The 19,117-nt window shown below is 36.1% G+C and overlaps 1 protein-coding gene across 1 annotated transcript in view; it reads right to left on the bottom strand.

Annotated features, from left to right (window-relative positions):
• The window catches only part of LOC103807406 (mitochondrial inner membrane protease subunit 2-like), a gene marked incomplete at its 5' end in the record, with an annotated part of 85,346 nt that extends 69,993 nt beyond the window's left edge, over positions 1-15,353 (bottom strand). The window contains one exon of the mRNA XM_009080134.1: positions 15,251-15,353. Within this exon, the coding sequence (XP_009078382.1) occupies positions 15,251-15,353 (103 nt within the window). The remainder of the gene's footprint in view (positions 1-15,250) is intronic.
• Positions 15,354-19,117: the final 3,764 nt, after the last annotated feature.

The following is a 19,117-nucleotide window of genomic DNA, read 5'->3' as shown; positions in this document are numbered from 1 at the left end:
AGTGTATACTGATAGGACTGAATCAGGAATGAAAATATAACAAAACACTATAATGAATTTTTTTTACAAAAATATAATGGATGTTTTAATAATGACAGATTAAAATTTTAAAATTAAAAAATAAAGGAAAGAAGAAAAATAAAAGCATTTATCCTAAGAGCCTCTCTCTGAGTTTTATCCAAGTAGCCTAATAAAAGTTGTTATTATTAGCAATGATTTTTCTCCATTATATAACTGGATTAGCAATGCCACACTAAGTGTATTTCTGATTTATTACCCAGAGCCCCAGGAGACATTTCAGTTTACTTTCATGCTTTGAATTGTACCTATCATCAACTACACCAACTGCAAATATATTTGCAATTTGCCAGCTGTTTTTATTTTTATCTTATGATATATAGAGGCTGTGAATTATAATGAACAGTTGAGAAACTGCAAGCATTTGTCACGTACACAACTGAAAGAAGATATTCCACTTGTGGCATGCAATCCTTTTACTTACCATAAAACACACAAACAATTGAGTCTTAGAATTAGCCATAGGTACTGGGAAATATTGCTCACTGACAAAGGAGCAGGGTCTTACTATACAAATGGGAAGATTGGCTCTTTGTCTATGTATTTAGCATTTATGTGCCACAAATCTACATCAGAATAACAGAGGAAATACGAAACAGGAATAAGATTTTTCTAGTGCATGATTGTGTGACAAAGATATGATCTGTTTCTCTGCAAACTCCACCAGCTCTGGGCAGATGGAGCATGGCAGGGGCTGGAGGAAGGCATGGCAAGAATTATGTGCCATCCCTTGCTGAGGACAGTCTGTGGTGCCATAAGTCTGCAGCACAGTGTCAGCATGGAAAACCTGCTGCGGGATGAAGTTCTGACCTCACTGACCTCTGGCAAAATTTTCAGCTAGACCCACAGAGAGAAGATTTTTCCAAAGTTTTTAATACCTTAACGTACTGTGCAAATCAGGCACAAGTTAATCCCTTTCTGGTTTACAAAAGGTTCGGGCACTTTTTTCCAGTCTTAGGTAAGAAAGCTATTACAAATGTCCCAGACCTGAGGAATCTTTAGTCCAGTTCCAAATTCAATGGAAAACAAATGCTGAATTTTCCTTTGGTTGTAGAGAAGACATGAAATCTAAAGCTACCTGTCAATAATGCTATGTAACACTTATTCTATGGAAAGTTAAAATTAGCCTCTAGAAAGCTGGCACCATTCCTTTTCAAAGACATAATTTAGCTTTTTTTCATTTAAAAGCCTATAAGAAGCATTTCTCTATAATTTTTTCATATGGAACTTTGATAGATTTAGTCCCTTATGAATCTCATTTAAAAATACACGCATTTAAATGCTGATTGGGGCTTTCTCTAAGGAGTTAGAAAGAAAGGCTTTAAACTGGAATTCTGAAGGAAGAATAAACCTAATGTTTTTTTATTTCCAAGATAACGGAATCTTTTTCCAGATATCACTGGTATCTGGTATTATCTCTACTGGTAAACAGAACTATTTCAGCTCAGTTTATATAGTTTTCTTTTCAGAAAAAGTACCTAGGTGTTCTGATGAGAAAAAAGACTTCTCATCCACTGTCATGCCAAAGCCTTTCTCTACACTGCTGGTTTCAATTACTGCCCCACCCAACCTGTTGCTTGGGGTTGCCACAGCCCAGATGTAAGACCTTGCACTTCATTTTGTTAAACTTCATGAGGTTTGCATTGTTCCACCTCTCCAGCCTGTCAAGGTCCCTCTGGATGGCACATCCCTTCCCTCCAGCGTGTCGACTGCCGCACACAGCTTGGTGTCGTCAGTGAACTTGCTGAGGGTGCACTCAATCCCACTGTTCATGATGCTGACAAAGATGCTGAACAGTATCAGCCCCAGCCCCGACCCCTGAGGGACACCACTCATCACTGGCCTTCATGTGCACAGTGACGCTGATCACAACTCTCTGTGTGTAACCGTCCAGCCAGTTTTTTACCCACCGAGTGGTCCACTCATCAAATCCATGTCTCTCCATGGGAAACGGTGCCAAACACTTTACATAAGTCCAGGGAGATGACATCAGTTGGTCTGCCCCTATCTACAAATGCTGTGTCCCCATTATAGAAGGCCACCAAATTCATCAGGCATGACTTGCCTCAGGTAAAGCCATGTTGGTTATTATCAATCACCTCTTTGCTTTTCATGTACCTAAACATAGCTTCCAGAAGAATCTGATCCATGATCTTGCCAGGCACAGAGGTGAGAGTGACAGGTATATAGTTTCCCAGTTCTTCTGTTTTCCCTTGTTAAAAACAGAGGTTATATTTCCCTTTTTCCAGTCATCAGGGACATCATCTGACTGCCATGATTTCTCAAAAATTATAGATAGTGGCTTAGCAACTACATCTGCCAGTTTCCTCAGGACCCAAGGATGAGTCGCATCAGAACTCATGGACTTATGTACATTCAGGTTCCTTAGATGGTCTCGAACCTTTTCCTCTTCTATAGTGGGTTTAGGGCTTTCATTCTCCCAGGCTGGGTCTTTGCCTTTCTTGGCCTGGTCTGTGTGGCTGGAGCACTTGGAGTTGAAGACTGAGGAAAAAAATTCATCAAGAACTTCAGCCTTTTTTTTATCCAGGGTAGCTATGTCTCTTGTTTCCTTCCAGAGAGGGGCCACATTATCCCTAGCCTTCCTTTTGCACGCTGCATATCTGTAGAAGCCCTTATTATTATCCTTGATGTCCCTGGCTAGCCTCAATTCTGAGCCTTAGACTCCCTGACCATGTCTCTAGCTTCTCTTACAACTTCTCTGTATTTCTCCCAGGCCATTTTTCCTCCTACCACTTAAAGGCCTCTTTTTTACCCCTGAGTTTCCTCAGCACTTCCTTTCTCATTCCCAGAGGCTTTCTGGCATTTTTGCCTGATTTTCTCTGTGTCTGGATGCATTGGTCCTGAGCTCAGAGGAGATGATCCTTTAATATCAGACAGGAATTTTGGACCCCTCTGTCTTCCAGGACTTCATCCCAAGAGACTCTGTGAAGAAGGTCCTTGAAGAGGCTAAAGTCTGCTCTCCTGAAGTCCAGGACAAGAAGCTTGCTGTGCACTTTCCTCACTGCCCTGAGGATCTCAAACTCCACCAACTTGTGGTTGCTACAGCCAAGGCTGCCTTGGAGCACTACATTCCACCAGCTCCTCCCTGTTGGTGAGCACAAGGTGCAGCATGGCTCCTCTTCTTGCTGGTTCCTCAATCATCTGGGTGGGAAAGTTATCATTAACATATTTGAGGAACCTTCAGTATTGCCTATGCACTACTATGTTGCTCTTCCAGGATTAGTCTTTCAGGTTAAAGTTTCAAAGCCATGGTGTGTTGTTTGGGTCAGAGACCTTTATGATAGATAAAACCCTAATAATGAGAGACATAGTAACAAGGATAAAATTTAGGTTACTATGCTGTTCTACTTCAGGTAGTGAGACATTTACTAAAAAAAAATTTGCAAGTCAGGGAGAATGTGAAGGCTCAGATGGCAGTCAACAATTTTTTTTCCTCTCTGTGGAGTCTGCATCTTTTTTCTATATATAAGCAATCTATTGCTATGTGATAAAGAACTAAGGTTTCACACACTTAAAGACAAGTGATAAATTGAAATGACATGGTCCTGTTGCTAGTTTACTGCTGAAGTAATCCAAATACCTTTTTAGGTTTTGTTACTGTCAAATTAATTTGTGTAAAATGTGCCAGGAGACAACTCTGAGAAGCAAACCAGGGAAGATAGATATCCCATTATATTTTTCTTCTTTTTTCAGTGCTTGACTTACTTCAGGCTGCTGCATTTCATTAAAACTTCAAACTAAAACACAGATGTGGAATAAGGCCTTCCATACAAATGACACTGCATGTAAATGCAAATATAAATGATCAAGATTATCTTTATTACTTTATTTTTTTAAGATATAGTTCAAACATGAGATGAATACTACAACAGAAATGCAAGCTTTGCTTGTAACTGTAACAACAAGGTTGAGTGCCTGTGAACCAGAATTGGGGGGAAGGCCAACAAATCTTGGCAGGAGTCTGTTACAGACCACCCAATCAGGATGATGAGGGTGATGATCTACTCTACAGGCAGCTGGCAGAGGTCTCCAAATCGCCAGCCCTTGTTCTTGTGGGTGACTCTAACCTGCTGGATGTCTGCTGGAAATTCAACACAGCAGAGAAAAGGAGAAAAGCCTTTTCTCTGCTGTATTAAATTTCCAGCAGACATGAAGTATGAATATTAGATTGGGAAATTGATATGAGCTTTATGATACAAACTTTTCTGTCTGGTTCCTACTGACCCACTGGAAATGTGAATAAAGTTTTCCTTTGAAGACATCGTTTTTTAAACACTGATGTAAGTTCACCCTTAAAGTCTAAACACAGTTAGCCTGATGGCTATTATATGCTATAGAGAATAACTACAGCCCAGAGATCCCATCCAAGAGCAATAGATCTGCAAGTTTTGAAGGCTTTATATGGATATATTGAGTTCGTCATGATTGATATAGAAGTGCCATGAACACATACTAATATTCAAAAATATGTATATGCATGACAGAAAAATAAAGATAGAGCTTTAAATTAATACAGTGGGGCTAAATATTTTGGAAATCCTGATGGAATGCTAATCAGAATAGAAGGACAAGAATCCTAGCTCTAAAGGGGGTAGACTTTGAGTGTCACAGTCATGAAGCTGCTAGGTCCCAGTCTGGGCAGCTAGGTTTGCTGCTGGTCAGAGAATTACAGAACTTTGTTTCTAACTTAAGTACTAAAATCCATTTCTTGAACAAATTTCCATTGTACAGACCTTATCTCTTCATTGATACAAGTAAAACTATGAGGGCCACCAAAATTACTTTGACAATACATAACAGCTGAAATTGCATAAGACTTAACAGCATATTTGAGTACAGAGCTCATGTATGTGAAGAAGTTTTTCAAGTCCCTACCTTTTTAATTACAGGACTTACCAGAAAGCAATATATAACTGAGTGAAAACAGTATATTGAGCTTGTCAAAAGGGGAGTGTTATATCACTTTACAGCACCTGCAGGAATATCAGGAACATTTTGGGGGAGCATGCATACTTTCACTCCAAACTGCATGTCCATTTTTTGTACTATTCAGTCTGGAAGAGTAATGCAGTTATTTCTGGCTTGTCAATGTGTGCGGAAACCTCCATTAGCAACATTTTGAAGAAGAAATTTCAGTTAGTGTTTCGTGCATGTGATAGAATTACAAGAGTCTTGCAAAAAATAAATAAAAAGGATCCTGGAATGCCTCTGTCTAATCACTAAAATGCTAAAATGTAACATCCTCTGATGTGCTCTTCTTCCTGCCAAAGCCTCAGTTATTACAATAGGTGGAGCCATAACCTACTAAGCAGCAGACATGGAGAATTTTGTAGGCAGTTACTTCTTCTGATCCCTCACCTTTCTCAGTGTATTACACCTTGTTTTGGTCATAGGCTTCCTCTGGCTTTCATCAGATATAGCATGCATCTGGCCAAAATTCAATGCTGGATAGCAGTTTCACATCTGCTATGAAGAAGTTGAAGAGTCTGTTACTTTGGCATCTAAATTATACAAATCCTGTTTTTTTTAACAAGTTGCAAATTAAACCTGAATTTTAATTTACACAATAGGAAAATATGTGAATATGATTGGGCATAATACAGAATAGAAATATTAATCTCCTGGAGAGATAGGATTTAAAAAATTTCTGTTGTAATTTTCTGTGCTGTTTTAGTGGAAGGAAGCTGAGCTTTTGGCTTTAAATTTTCTGACTGGCTAAGCCCCAAAAAACCCTGAGTCCTGCTAAGGTGATCCAAAAAGTAAAATTGGGAAGGTCTTTGCGTTCCTACTTCAGTTGTATGCCAAGTCAAAGCTATATTCTACAAATAATAACTCTGGCAGCATTAACTACAGGTTTTAATAAGCTTTAACAATGCACAATATTGCATAAGTACCACTTAATATACATTAATCCAATGGCTATAAAGCTGACATTGTGGGGACCATTTACTATGCTCTTAAGAAACACAATGGAGTGACTCTTTAAGAAAATACCTGGTAACTCATTTTACTATCATAGCATAATTAAACACTTAAATCTTTGGATTTATATCTTTGGTGGGAAATAAATATTAGATCTCACCATCACATCATGTTCATTACTACCTTGATTTTCTCCTATCCTCATTTCAAGAACTGATATCTCACAAATATTAGACTTATAAGCTAACATCTTGTAAGACTTGTCATCTGGTCTCCCAGTTTCAAGAAGACATACCACAAGGAAGAAGAGATAGAATTGGTATAAGCTCTAATACACAGATATTTCAGAACAGCCCTCATTAAAATCGTTTTGGGAGAGATGCCCTGGGGGGAAAACACAATTTTGCCATTAGAAAATGTGATACTGAGTTAGAGATTTTACAGCTTGCAGGCATTGTTATGTATCAAGGTTTATTATCAAAGGTTTACATGGGACTTGTCCTCATGACCACAGAGAGCTATTGGTTTCCTGATTGGGAGATTTCTGTTCTGCATAAAATGCAATTAAATATATTTTCAATAATTCCGTTAGGATATATATTACAGTTACATAAATGGTCCATAAGCATAAGTGGAAGAGGAAGCAGTGTGTAATAACTACACAGGAAGTATCATGGAGATATTGCTATTCTATGCTGCTACTGATATCAGTTTTCCTATTATGCACAACTCTTTTTCTGAATCTCAAGGTTCACAAAAGAATTAAAACAATTGTGCTAGTTCCTGGATCTGACATTGAGTCGCAGTACCTCTTAATAGAAACCAACATAAAATTTCAAACCCTAATAAAAGTTAATCTGCAGTGCCCAAACACTCAGAGCAAGTAAATTAAAATAGCTATACCCAACTTCAATTCAGTAACATTATCTAAAATAGCAATCAAGGGAAGATTTTTTTTGCAAACATATTTACTCCTGTGTTAGTAGGCATTACACCAAATGTAACATTATGTGGGACTTACCTCTCAAATATTACTCTTACTTGTTCCTCCAGCAGTGACAGGGAAAACAAATAACTTTAAAATTCTGCTATCAATCTGAAAGTTTCTGGTGAGACCATGATTATGTTCACCAGAAAGCTATATTTTAATAGTTCGAATTCTTTTAAAAATAACAAATAGATCCACCCATTATGTGGGTATTTCTCTAAAAAAAAAGAAACATACAGTTTGGAAAATGCTTTGATGGTTTTGATAACAATTGGGCATCCAATTATTTAATAGCAAAAGTTATAAATATTTAAAAATGTAAGATATTACTGAAATAGCAAAATTATTAAATTTAAACTGGGGTGCTTTCTTGATTAAGTCTTTCAAAATAAGATAAAGATAAAAAAACCCAACATAACCAAAAACAGCTGTCTGAATCAGGTAGTCCTTGTAGATATAAAAGCATAAATATATACACTCAGACATTTACAAGATCAGGAACCTAGTGATCTAGCTCAAACTAAATATTTCTATTTGCCCCACAATACACCTATTAAGTTTGAAGTACTGGTTAAATAAATGAATAAATAATGTGTGTGCTGTTAATGTAATTATCTAGTATTTGAGTAACACTTTTCTTCTCTGCTTAGGATGAACTTTAAGATGGCCAAGCTAGGAAAATTCATGTTGCCTAGTATATTTTCCAAACTATTCCTTTTAGAACAGAGGGAATACAAATAAAGATTTACAAAAAATGTTTGCACAATCTGAAATACAGTTTGATGTACTTGATAATCCTCTGCAAGACTGCAACAACAGGAAAATATTACTGTAGTTAATAAATTTACCATTTTCCCACTCTCCATATGTGTTAACACATAACTTTTGTCAGTTTACTGTCCTATGGCCTAAATAGAACAGTTTGATGACAAAATAAAAATAGTTTTCTTATATACACAGAAACATATAGGTAGGAGGGGACATCCCTCCTGGACATCCTGTCCAACCTCCTACTTGGAGCAGGGCCAACTCAGGTTGCTCACGGTTTTGCCCAGTCAAATTTTTTTACCATCTCCAAGAATGGAGATATTTCAAACTTTCTCAGTAATCAATGCATGACTTCCCCATAATGAAAAAAAAAAGAATTTAAATATCCAAATATCTAGTCAGAATTTCCAATGCTGTGCCTGTTGCCTCTCGTCTCACAACTCTGTGTCTCTGAGGAGAGTCTGGTCCTGTCTTCTTCATACAATGTATGGTAGCTGAGGACAGCTGTGAGCTCTCCTTGCAGCCTTCCCTGCCCAAGGCTGAACAAGCCCTGCTCTCTAACCTCTGCATCATGTGCTACAGCTCCATCACAGGGACATTTCACAGGGCTATGTTATAGCAATTCTTGTGCAGGGAATCCCCAAAGCACAAGACTCCTGACTGCACATGTACTAAGGAGATGGAAAAAAAAATCCCTTCCCTCAAATAATTTTTAGAATATTGGTATTTCTATTAATATTACTGATTATGGTTCAATAACATTTTACTCCTAAATTAAATAAACATACACTTGTAAATAAACAAATATGCGTTGGTTTGTACATTCAATGCCATACAAATACACATTTTTAATGTGCCAATATGACGTACAATCATGTAAACAAGGTGGCACAGTAAAATGGTCCTATCTTAGGACTGAGACCTTTAATAAGATGAGAACTTATTACACTAAAGCATTTATCTTATTCTAAAATGGAATCAGGTACATAATAATTTCCTATAATTCTGCAAACTAAAGTTTAGAACTTTATTTTAGTAATCAGTGACTGAGCTTTGACAATAATCCATGTCCAAGGAAGCAAAAATATAAAGAAATAAATATATTAAATGGATTTTTAAATTATGTTCTGGCAAATCTTATTACAAATGCCATCATGAATCAAATTTCCCTGTACCATTAAACCATAGAGAAGTCAGCAAAGATTCTTTTGTGCCTCATTTCCACTGAAACAAGTAATTTACTTGTTTCAATATAGGGAATATAATGGTAGAAATTCTGTAGAGTGATTATCAAATATAAGGATATTTCAAGCTGTAACTTGAGAGAAACAGAATTGTAAAGAAACTGATAACTATACAGGGTTCAGCAAGTGATTACTTTTGAATGCAGAGCTGTACAAATTAGTTAATTAAAAATGATGGTATGAATCTGACAGCTCTCTGACCTCTTCTAATATTTCATTAAATCTATCTAACACTGTTTCAACATTTTTTTGTAGTTTATTTCAATATAAGTGCTGTCAAGAACAGGTGTAGGCTGCTCAGACTACCACCCTTTCCAATGTGGCTGAAAAATTCTTTAAAGGTATTTGCATTCAGAAATACTAAATATTCACATTAACAATTCATTGTGTTTGTGTTTCTTATGTAAATCCTGCTCCATAAGCAGAATGACTAAAGCTTTAAAAATGCTAAATAACAGCTACACTTTCAAGTACAGTAATAGAGAAAATTAACTAGAATGAATAAAATGTTCAAGATTTAACATAACTAAGACAAAAAAATCAAATTTTTCATTGTTAAGAAATAGAGTAGCCTTCATTGAGAGCTTTTAGTCACATGATGATACTCAGGCTGTTTGAAAGATTAATTTTTATGCATTGCTTTAGACTAGAATCAGGCTAAATACTTTACTTTTCAAAAGAATTAGGACAGCTATAGGGGACTATTTATTTCCTATACTGCAAATTCAGTTAGTCACAATAATTTAATGGACAGTCGAGGCCACAAAATCTTATTATTAAGACTCCCCTTTAGCAGGTCCTGGAGTGAATTGTCATTCTCCATAGACACACCACCATCCCAATTTGCATCTCACATATAGTATTCCCTCAAAAGGGACAAGCATATTTATCCTTCCAGGTTTATATGTCATCAGTCATAACACATAATGTCCTATCCATTTTATTCGTCATAGATTTTTACAAGTTCAAGCTGTGCATGCATGCTATTTACTACTGGTAACTTCATGCTCCATATGCAAAGTCTTTTTTTTGATTATAAACAATTTTATCTATTTCATTTTTGCCAGTGGCCAGAGATAAATATAATGGAACAGCATTAGTTGCATATTTGCATTACATATCCTGTTTAAACACAGCTTCATTTCTTCTTTAGTACTCAAGAGAAAAGTAGAAGTGCCAATGATCCCATAACAATCATGCTCCTCTCCCAGGCTGCCTGTATACAGCGGAGTGAAGGTGCAAGTAGTGGTGGTAGCCATAGCAAAAAGAAAACAGAAGGATTTGCAACATCAGCTAACAAATTGATGCAAACAAGTCCCCAGTAGGTCATTCCCAGCCTTCACTGATAACTTTGTTTTCCTCACAGATAAGTGTTGCTAAAAATCACACTTTTGTATTGCCGCTCTTGACTACCTCTTCTTGACTTTGGTCTAAACTAAGAAAAATAGGTTTGGGATCCTGCTATTGAAATTGTTTGTTTTAAGTCTCTTTGAATGATTGGTTGGAGTATGATGACACAAACGGGGTCAGCAGGTATTTTCAGAGCTGGCAGAATTCTCTGTGGGAAGTGTGCCCTACCTATATGCCTTATTGTGCAATTTAAAGCAGTGCTGTTCAGTGTACTGCTGTGAACTGCTAAACTCTTCACACCTTTTGCCTTAGAGGCTGCTCCATTTCAGGAAGATATGTAATTCTTGTACTAGTTTACAGCTCTTATATGCAAGTTTAAGCAGATGGCAAGATCATCACCAAGATGATGTGCACTTTTAGGACATTTGGCAATCTTTGTTTGTTGCTATGTAAGTAATTCAGAACTGCAGAATGATATCTGTTTCTTCCTTCAACTGTCCTCTGAACCTCCCTTGGAACAACAGAGCATATGACACAGAGCTACTCAGGGGCTGCAGACCTCTTGGTTCAGATGTTTCCTTTACCAGCATTCACCTCTGCACTTCACCAGAATTATCATGTTTCAATTCACCTTACTGTCTAATGATCTGCCTATATTTTCTGGTTTTGACTACTAGCATTCACTAACAGCAGTTACAGAGAGAAATACTAAGTCAGTCTAAAAAAATAATTATGAGGCCATATTCTACTACCATTATTAATCCAATTTGCCCATTGAGGTTTAACAGTTAAACCATTTCTGCCTTATAGCTGAAAGAGATGATGATAGCCTTTGAAAAGCAAATCCAGCATATTCAGTTGAGTGTCATCCTAGTCTATAGACTTTTCTAGTCACAGTCTAGAGGTTTGTGCTGCTGAAAGAAAACAGTTAAACAGACATGCTCTTCAGATATTTTCTTTCAATTATTGACAGTAGAGATTTGTCTCCACCATGATGCTGGCTACAAGCAATTTACTCATTTGAAGCTCATGAATGTAAAACTTCTGTCAAATAAAAAAAGCTAGGCTCAGGTTCAATGGGATTTAGTTTTCAGAGTAAGCATACTAAAGATAGATATATTTTTAGTAAAAGGACTATGATAGGGACCTGGCTGAGCCAAAAAAATGTTTTTGACAAGGTACTCAACCTACCTGTGTCTCAGGTGTTGTTGACAAGGTAGTCAACCTACCTGTGCCTCAGGTTTCTGAGGAAGATGAGGAAAATAATAGCCTTTTTGCCCTTACACTGGATTGTGAAGCTTAACTCATAAAGAGTCTTATCTAAAACCATTAAAGCCAACAGAAATCTCTCATTAACTTTAATGAGCTTTTGCTCAGGTCTTTTATAAGACAGCTGAAGGACTGCCATTGATTGAAGCTCTAATTTTATAAAGCTCATTCATATCCTCAGCTTGGAGGCATTTGGAAACATATAAACATACTAACAAGAGTATTATATTTACCAAAGAAATCTGCATAAGATAAAATTGACCTTTTTTTTTTTTTTTTTTTAAAAATTGCTATTTTTTGAAGTGCTATTCACTGCATGTGTGTACATCCAGGAATATATTTGTTATTGTATGCACTTGTTAATAACTGTTTCTTAGATACCCTCACATGTTGGTTCCATAAACATCTCTCCACTGCTGGATGCCTGCTCTAAACATTAAGTCTAAACAAAGTACAGTTTATAATGACTTTTCCCTTGATTTAGCAAGAATGTCAGCCACAGAATAAAAATTGCCACTTTGCTTTTATGCTGGTATTACCCTGACTGTGCAAGCAAAGACAATAATTGATTTGGCATAAAGTTTAAAATCTTTAAGAAATTTGAAGCAGCAGAATAGTTTAATGCTTCATCAATTCTTTATAATGTCTCCTGCATATCTGATCTAAGAAAGTAGAAGCATTGCCAGGAACATTAATGTGATATTTCCTACTTTGTCAAACAACAACCTCACAGTAAAAAGATTCACCAAAACAGACAATGTACAAGAACATGAAATAATCAGTTTAGTCCAATATTCTGAAAAGGCAATTACTATTAACGCTTTTTGTTGTATAGAGGGTTAATAGCATTTCTAATTCAGCACTAACAATAGATGACCTGTTATTTTTGTAATACTAGCTAAGGTATTAATTTCATCAAAGACACAACTAAATAGAAAGGAAATATTAAACCTTTACAAATCTTAGTTAAAACATTTCCATTTTATTTACACACTTCAGGAAAATGTCTCTCTATTCCTTAAAAATCCAATTTCAGTCATATAAAACCATGCAATAACAAGATAAACCATGATTTATTTTATAATATCTTATATTAACTAAGTAAAGATAATTTAATCTGCCAAGATGTTATAGTTTAGAAATTCATATCTCTCCAAAGGTGCATCTAATTTAGAACTTGATTGGTATCAGGGTTTTTGCTTTATCAACCTAACACATTAGGCCATTGCACATATTGTCATTCTCTGAGACAAAAAATTATTCTAACATCTGTTCCCAATCTGTTTTTCCATAATTTCCTTTTATGCCCCATGGAACTCATTAAGCTCATCTAGAAAACATTACTGAGTCTTACTATCTACACTATATATGTCTTTCCACTGTATGATCGCCGGAAATCGAAATAATGGTAGCCCACAACACTATCCTCTTAAAACACACTATTTTTACAGAATCTTTTGATCAAAGAAAACACACATAGCCCTGAAAGTCAGAATTGTGACACAAAAAATGTTTAACTCTTAAGTGACCTATATACAAAAAGAGTGAGAAAAACATGTCCATGTGTTACCATTGTGCTCTGTTCCTTATGAGTGCTGCAGTCTTAAGAGAGAAATGTTTTTTAAGAACATTCTTTCTGAATGGCTTGAAGAGACTGATTTTAATATTTTTATTCTCTTGTGCAAGTGTACAGCAGACAGGGGGTTAGAATATGTCCCAGTAACCTATAATGTTCTATGTGTAGAATATAAAAGAATCTGGAGTGCAGCATGTCCTTCTAAATACACTTTCCATTTTCTTCTATAGATGAAAATTTTCTGTTTTATTATTCTGAAGATAGTTTCCAGCCCTGTGATCTCTTCTGCCCCTTCTGCCTGCGTTCAATGATTGCCATTCTAATAAAATTTCAGAGGAAAATACCTATTTAGAGCTGATTTTTCCATAATGTATTCATCAAAGCAATACAAAGGTATTACATCCTGAAGAAAGATAAAAAATTCACTGTCTAAAACTCTTCTAGTAGCTCTCAAAAAGTGCCACTGCTGTAAGAAGAGTGACATACTATCCAAGGTTAGCTAACAACTGATGACTAATGTGAGGTCAAAGCCTAGCCAAGGCATTTTACTAATATTTATAAACATCAGTGAATTGAGTAAAAATCTGAGGGTATTTAGATTTACCCCAATATTCTATCTTTCATGAAAGTTGCATGCTGCCTATCTTGTGGATTTTACCTTGCTTGAATTTCTGTGAGCTGCTGTAAATCTGAAACCAATGTCCAACTGCTAAAGTTTCTTTATGCTATGAGTCTACATTGGCAATATATTTGTGAGTGAAAAGAAGATTAGTGTCTTTATGACTAAGATTTATCTTGGGAACAGAGAGTGACAGAGAAAAGCCTACTAAGGGAGGAAAGAGATACCTGCACAGGATAGACTGAATCAGATCCTGCGGGAAAGAACCTCTAAAACTAGATGTTAGAAATCTTAGAAGACAGTAACAGGAGAATAATAATGAGAAACATGAAGAAATACAAGCACAAAACCATTGAGACAAACCAAAAGAGAGGCACTGACATCACATACTCCAAACCAGACAGTAAGCTTATTTTGGTTTTTTTTCCTGAGAACAAATTATTTAAAGCTAATAATTGCACTAAACTTCCAGAAGTCACACAAACTCACAAGGTTCACCTTGGCATTAATTCAGTTAGCATCAGTGGGGTGACTTCTGTATGAAATAGATGTGAAAAAGTGGGAAAATCTAGCCTTGACAACTTCCCTGTGACAGAGTTTTAAAAAAATAATGTTAGAAGAATATCCTCTCCTAAAGACATGTCAAAACCTGCAAGTGGAATAGGGCTAAAAGGATTTGTATTTCCACAGCAGGACACATAGCTTATGCAACTATTTCCTGCATGCTAGATTAAGTTAAAACAAGAACAAGAATCTATACAAAGTGTAACAAAAACCAGACAAAACTAAAACTAAAGTGCAGAGAAAGCATTTACTGTCTATCTGATGAACAGACACAGACTATTAGCAGTCAAGAAACAGATTTTGCAGGTTGCATTTTCATGTCGTTCAATATTAAAATGATGCTAAGCAAAGAAAATTTCAATACTTATTTTTGGGAAAGTTTTGAAAGATCTCTACCATTGTCCACAGACCAATTTAACAGTTAACACTTGCTAAGCACAGTTACAGTTTCCTATGTCTTTATCCCAGCACTGGCACTAAAGCAAAACCAAGGCCCCAGGAGGGAACCATCCTAAATTACATCAACTGGCAACATGTCCTCAGGGAGCATCTGTCAGCTACAGAGAGCTGGCTCGTCCTCTGCTTACTATTCCAGTACATCCCTCCAGATTTAAAATCTCTACCACTTCTACCATGGAGAGAATCAAAAGCAATCTTTATACTGTCCATAATAGATTGGAGCAAACTCAATCTCCACTGACCAAGGTATTTTAGAAAGTCTGACAATACTCACAAAAATAATCAAACAACAATCACAATCAGTTCATACTTGCTGTGTTCCACAAATGATCCAGGAAACATGCAAAGATTTTCAGTTGCAAAGTGTAAGTGACATTGAGGAATTGACTTACAGGGCCAAAAGCATTGCTGTCAAAGCTGTGTCCATGGTGATCCCCTTCCACCCAAATATGACCATTTGGAACTTTCACGTACTTCTTTTTGTAGCCAATGGTTCTAAAGAGAATTGAAAAAAGGTACTTAGCTAAAAAGAAAAAAAATACTGTGTTTTATTAGGAAAATCCACATAACAACCAACAGCTGCTTAAAACAACTCGCACTGAAGCTCTTTAGATTTTGAGTAATAATTAAGGCAAAATACATAGCAATTTTGTATGAGCTAGTTGCAGTATCAGGGGCTGTTTACTATGCTGTTTTATCAAAAATATCATCGCAACAAAGAAGAGGCTTTTCAGTTAAATATAATTAAGGGATTATTATTTCCATCTCTGTAGTAACAAAATTTTGAATCTTCAGATTTAACTCTAGTAAATACAAGTGAACATGTGTAGCAGTCACATAAAGATACACTGAGAATGCCTTTCTTCTGTGGCAATGTTAGGTACTCATCAAAAATAGTCGGATGTATCTGAACTGGCCTCAGATTTGGAGCTTAGATTTCTGCAATGATTATGTTCTTGGGTCAGGATTTCTTCAGCTGCAACAAGATAACTAGTATAAACTTAAATGAAACCTTTAAGAGAAGGCCAAGTGAGGAAAAAAATCACATTGATGATTCAAGCCATTCTTCACAGAAATTCATAGTGAAGCAGTATCTCAGCATGTCCTGATATTACAAAAATCAGAAACTACAGATGAGTCCTAAATCTGAGGTGCAGAGTATACAAAATTCCTGTATTTAGTTCCCCAAGTAGCTGTCATCTTCATAATGCCAGTCTGCCTTCTACCACACACTTTTGCTTTCTTTCAGATGGGACCTGTTATTCTGCAATCATTCATGCAGAGAAGTTGTCATGGTTTAACCCCAGCCAGCAATTGTCATGCACACTGAATTATTACCATGATGAAGCATTTACAGATGGGACTACAAACAATGTAACCTCTTATTTTGTCTTGAATAACAAGTCTGTTCATATACAGAAACAGACTTTTGATCTAGCTTGTTGCCTCCAGCTGCTCATCACTTTTCACTGTCTGGAAGATATGCCCCCAGAGCAGGAGGCAGAAGGAGCACATTTTAAAACTAAAGAAAATCAACTGGAAAGAGAAAATCACCTTCACCAGGAGATTCAGCTGAACTGTGAAACAGCACAGATTAGGGAAGTTCACAAGTGAAAATGAAAAAAATGGGTTTTGTGAGGTTTGTTTTGCTTGGGCACTAGGGTGTATATGTTATAAGGGCAAGCTAATTAATAACCAGGAGGCCAGGAAATATTAGATGAATAAGGAATCCTCAAATGTGCATTTTATTAACTTTATTTGACTGTACTAGTCAAAGAAAAATAATAATTATTTACTTTGCAAGTCACAGAATCTGATCAGTGCTTTTTCAAACAGCTTTTTTTTTTTCTGGCAGCTAAAAGGACCAGCATGACAGTACTATATTCTAATGGAATTTCTACCAGGACTTTCATTGGAATCTGAAAAAATTATAGCCTGTTTGCAGAAAAGAAAGACTCTGCTCTTTATTTTTCTCTAGAACAGTTTCATATTACACATTATTCAATACTAATTTCCTAAACCATTCAAAACTAAAACGTACAACAATCTAAGCTGGCAAATAAATGATTTCTTAAACACAAAGAGTAGTGTTGTAATAATTTAATTATGCTAAAAAGGCAAATCCTTCCTCTTTTATTTTTCAATTTGAAGAAATATAACATCCAGTTTGTACAATAAAATTATTTGCTTTGAGATTTCATAATGCTGACTCACTGATAATTTATTTTATTAGTACTACATAGTTTACTAGAAAAATGTTTTAAGATATAGGTGGAGATTTGTCCATTAATTCTGTTCTGTCTGATTAGACATTTCTGAAAATTATTAAACTAATATCTTTCATGAGTGATAAACAGCCAAACAACAATAGCCAAAAAAAATATTTAATTTTCTCTTCCATTCATCCTCCTGAATACAGAAGAGTACATTGTGATAAAGCTTTATACCTTTACAGACTTCATGCAGAAAACTAAATTTCACTCAGAAAGGTGGAAAGATTTGAAAGCTAATTCTGCTGACATGTTTACCTCATAAATGTCAGGAAAATTATACTGCAAATGCCAGTCAGTGACTCCATCCCAGACCAGACACAATCTCCTACCCCCAAATAATCTCCTCCTTTTTTATGATTAGGAAATTGCTAACAGGAAGGAGGGAAAAAAAACCCCAGCAACTCAAGAATTGTACTTAGCAACAAAACTGAAAAAAGTCTTTTCAGTGGTTTTCAGAGACCCTGTGAAAATAAAAAGGCTTAACACAGGTGTGCTGTGTGTTCTTTAAGGCCTAAGGCAAAAAGAAATAGATTAGGGTGCAGTAACTATCATTGTTTCTTTTTATCATTTCCACAACATAGTAAATACATGTTTCTTCTCTACTTGAAATAACCAGCATAGACCAGAAAAATTTGCTACAATTATACAAAACACAGTCTCTTATAGTGAATAAAGAGGAATTATGTACAAACTCTCATATTGAGAAAAGCAGATGATTGTACACAAGAAGTTTTGACCTAGAGGAAATAGAATTAAAAATGACAATGTTAATACATATATTAAGGGAATAGGGAAGAAAAAAAAGAAAAGGAAAAGAAACAGAAGCAGCAGTTCTAAATATCTACATTAGTAGATACGAGTGATAAATCATGGATAAATCCCTCTGTAAACTCAGTAGTTAAATGTAAAACCTGCCATTTCCTGTATGAGGTATATAAATCATAAGATTTTTTTCTGCATATAAGTTCAATAGGAAAAAAAAAATCAAGATATATCATTATAAAAAAATACCTGAATACCTGTGAACAAAAGAGAGGCAAGAAAATCTATTTTCCTAAAACAATACATTCAAAATGTTACTGTAGTATTTGCATAGAGTGGTTATTTATAACAATCCCATGCAGGGGGGTCATAATGGCTGCAGAGCAGCCAGGCAGAAAGGGACCTGGGAGTTTGGATAGATAGAAAGCTGAACATGAGTCAGCAGTGTGCTCAGGTGGCCAAGAAGGCCAATGGCATCCTGGGCTGGATCAGGGACAGTGTGGTCAGCAGGACCAGGGAGGTGATTCTGCCCCTGTACTTGGTGCTGGTGAGGCCACAAGTGCCATGAGGAGAGGCTGAGGGAGCTGGGGTTGTTTAGCCTGGAGAAGAGGAGGCTCAGGGGAGACCTTCTCACCCTCTACACCTACCTGAAAGGAGTTTGTAGTCAGGTGGGGGTTGGTCTCTTCTCCCAGGCAACTAGCAGTAGGACAAAAGGGCACAGACTCAAGCTCTGCCCAGGGAGGTGGGGGATTTACTGTCTCTGCAGGTTTTTAAGATGAGACCAGATGTGGCACTTAGTGCCATGATCTAGTAACCATGATAAGGTTGAACTTTATGATCTTTTCCAGGTCTTTTCCAACCCAGTTGATTCTATGATTCTGTGATTCTATATTTAGGGACTTTTTATCCTCTTTAGCAATATTCATTCAAACACTGTCCTGTGGAACACTAGCAAAATTAGAAAACAAAGTTTTTCTTGAGATTTTCACTGTATGAATTAATAATGAACTGCAGCAATAAGCTCATGTTATAGTAAATTGGATCATCTGTTAGTTGATATTGGTTTTAATTTTCAAGATAATTTCATTGTTGAATTACTCCACAACAGATCAATAAACTCTTCATGCAAGCAAACTAGGCTACACACTTTAGAAAGCCATATTAGGTTCATGACAGTAGGTTATTTTTAATTACTGTTGCAAAGACTACATTGACTTTTTTTAA

This window comes from Acanthisitta chloris, unplaced genomic scaffold (assembly GCF_000695815.1).
Source record: "Acanthisitta chloris isolate BGI_N310 unplaced genomic scaffold, ASM69581v1 scaffold128, whole genome shotgun sequence".
Lineage (NCBI taxonomy): Eukaryota > Metazoa > Chordata > Aves > Passeriformes > Acanthisittidae > Acanthisitta > Acanthisitta chloris.
This window is presented reverse-complemented; position numbering and strand designations above follow the sequence as displayed.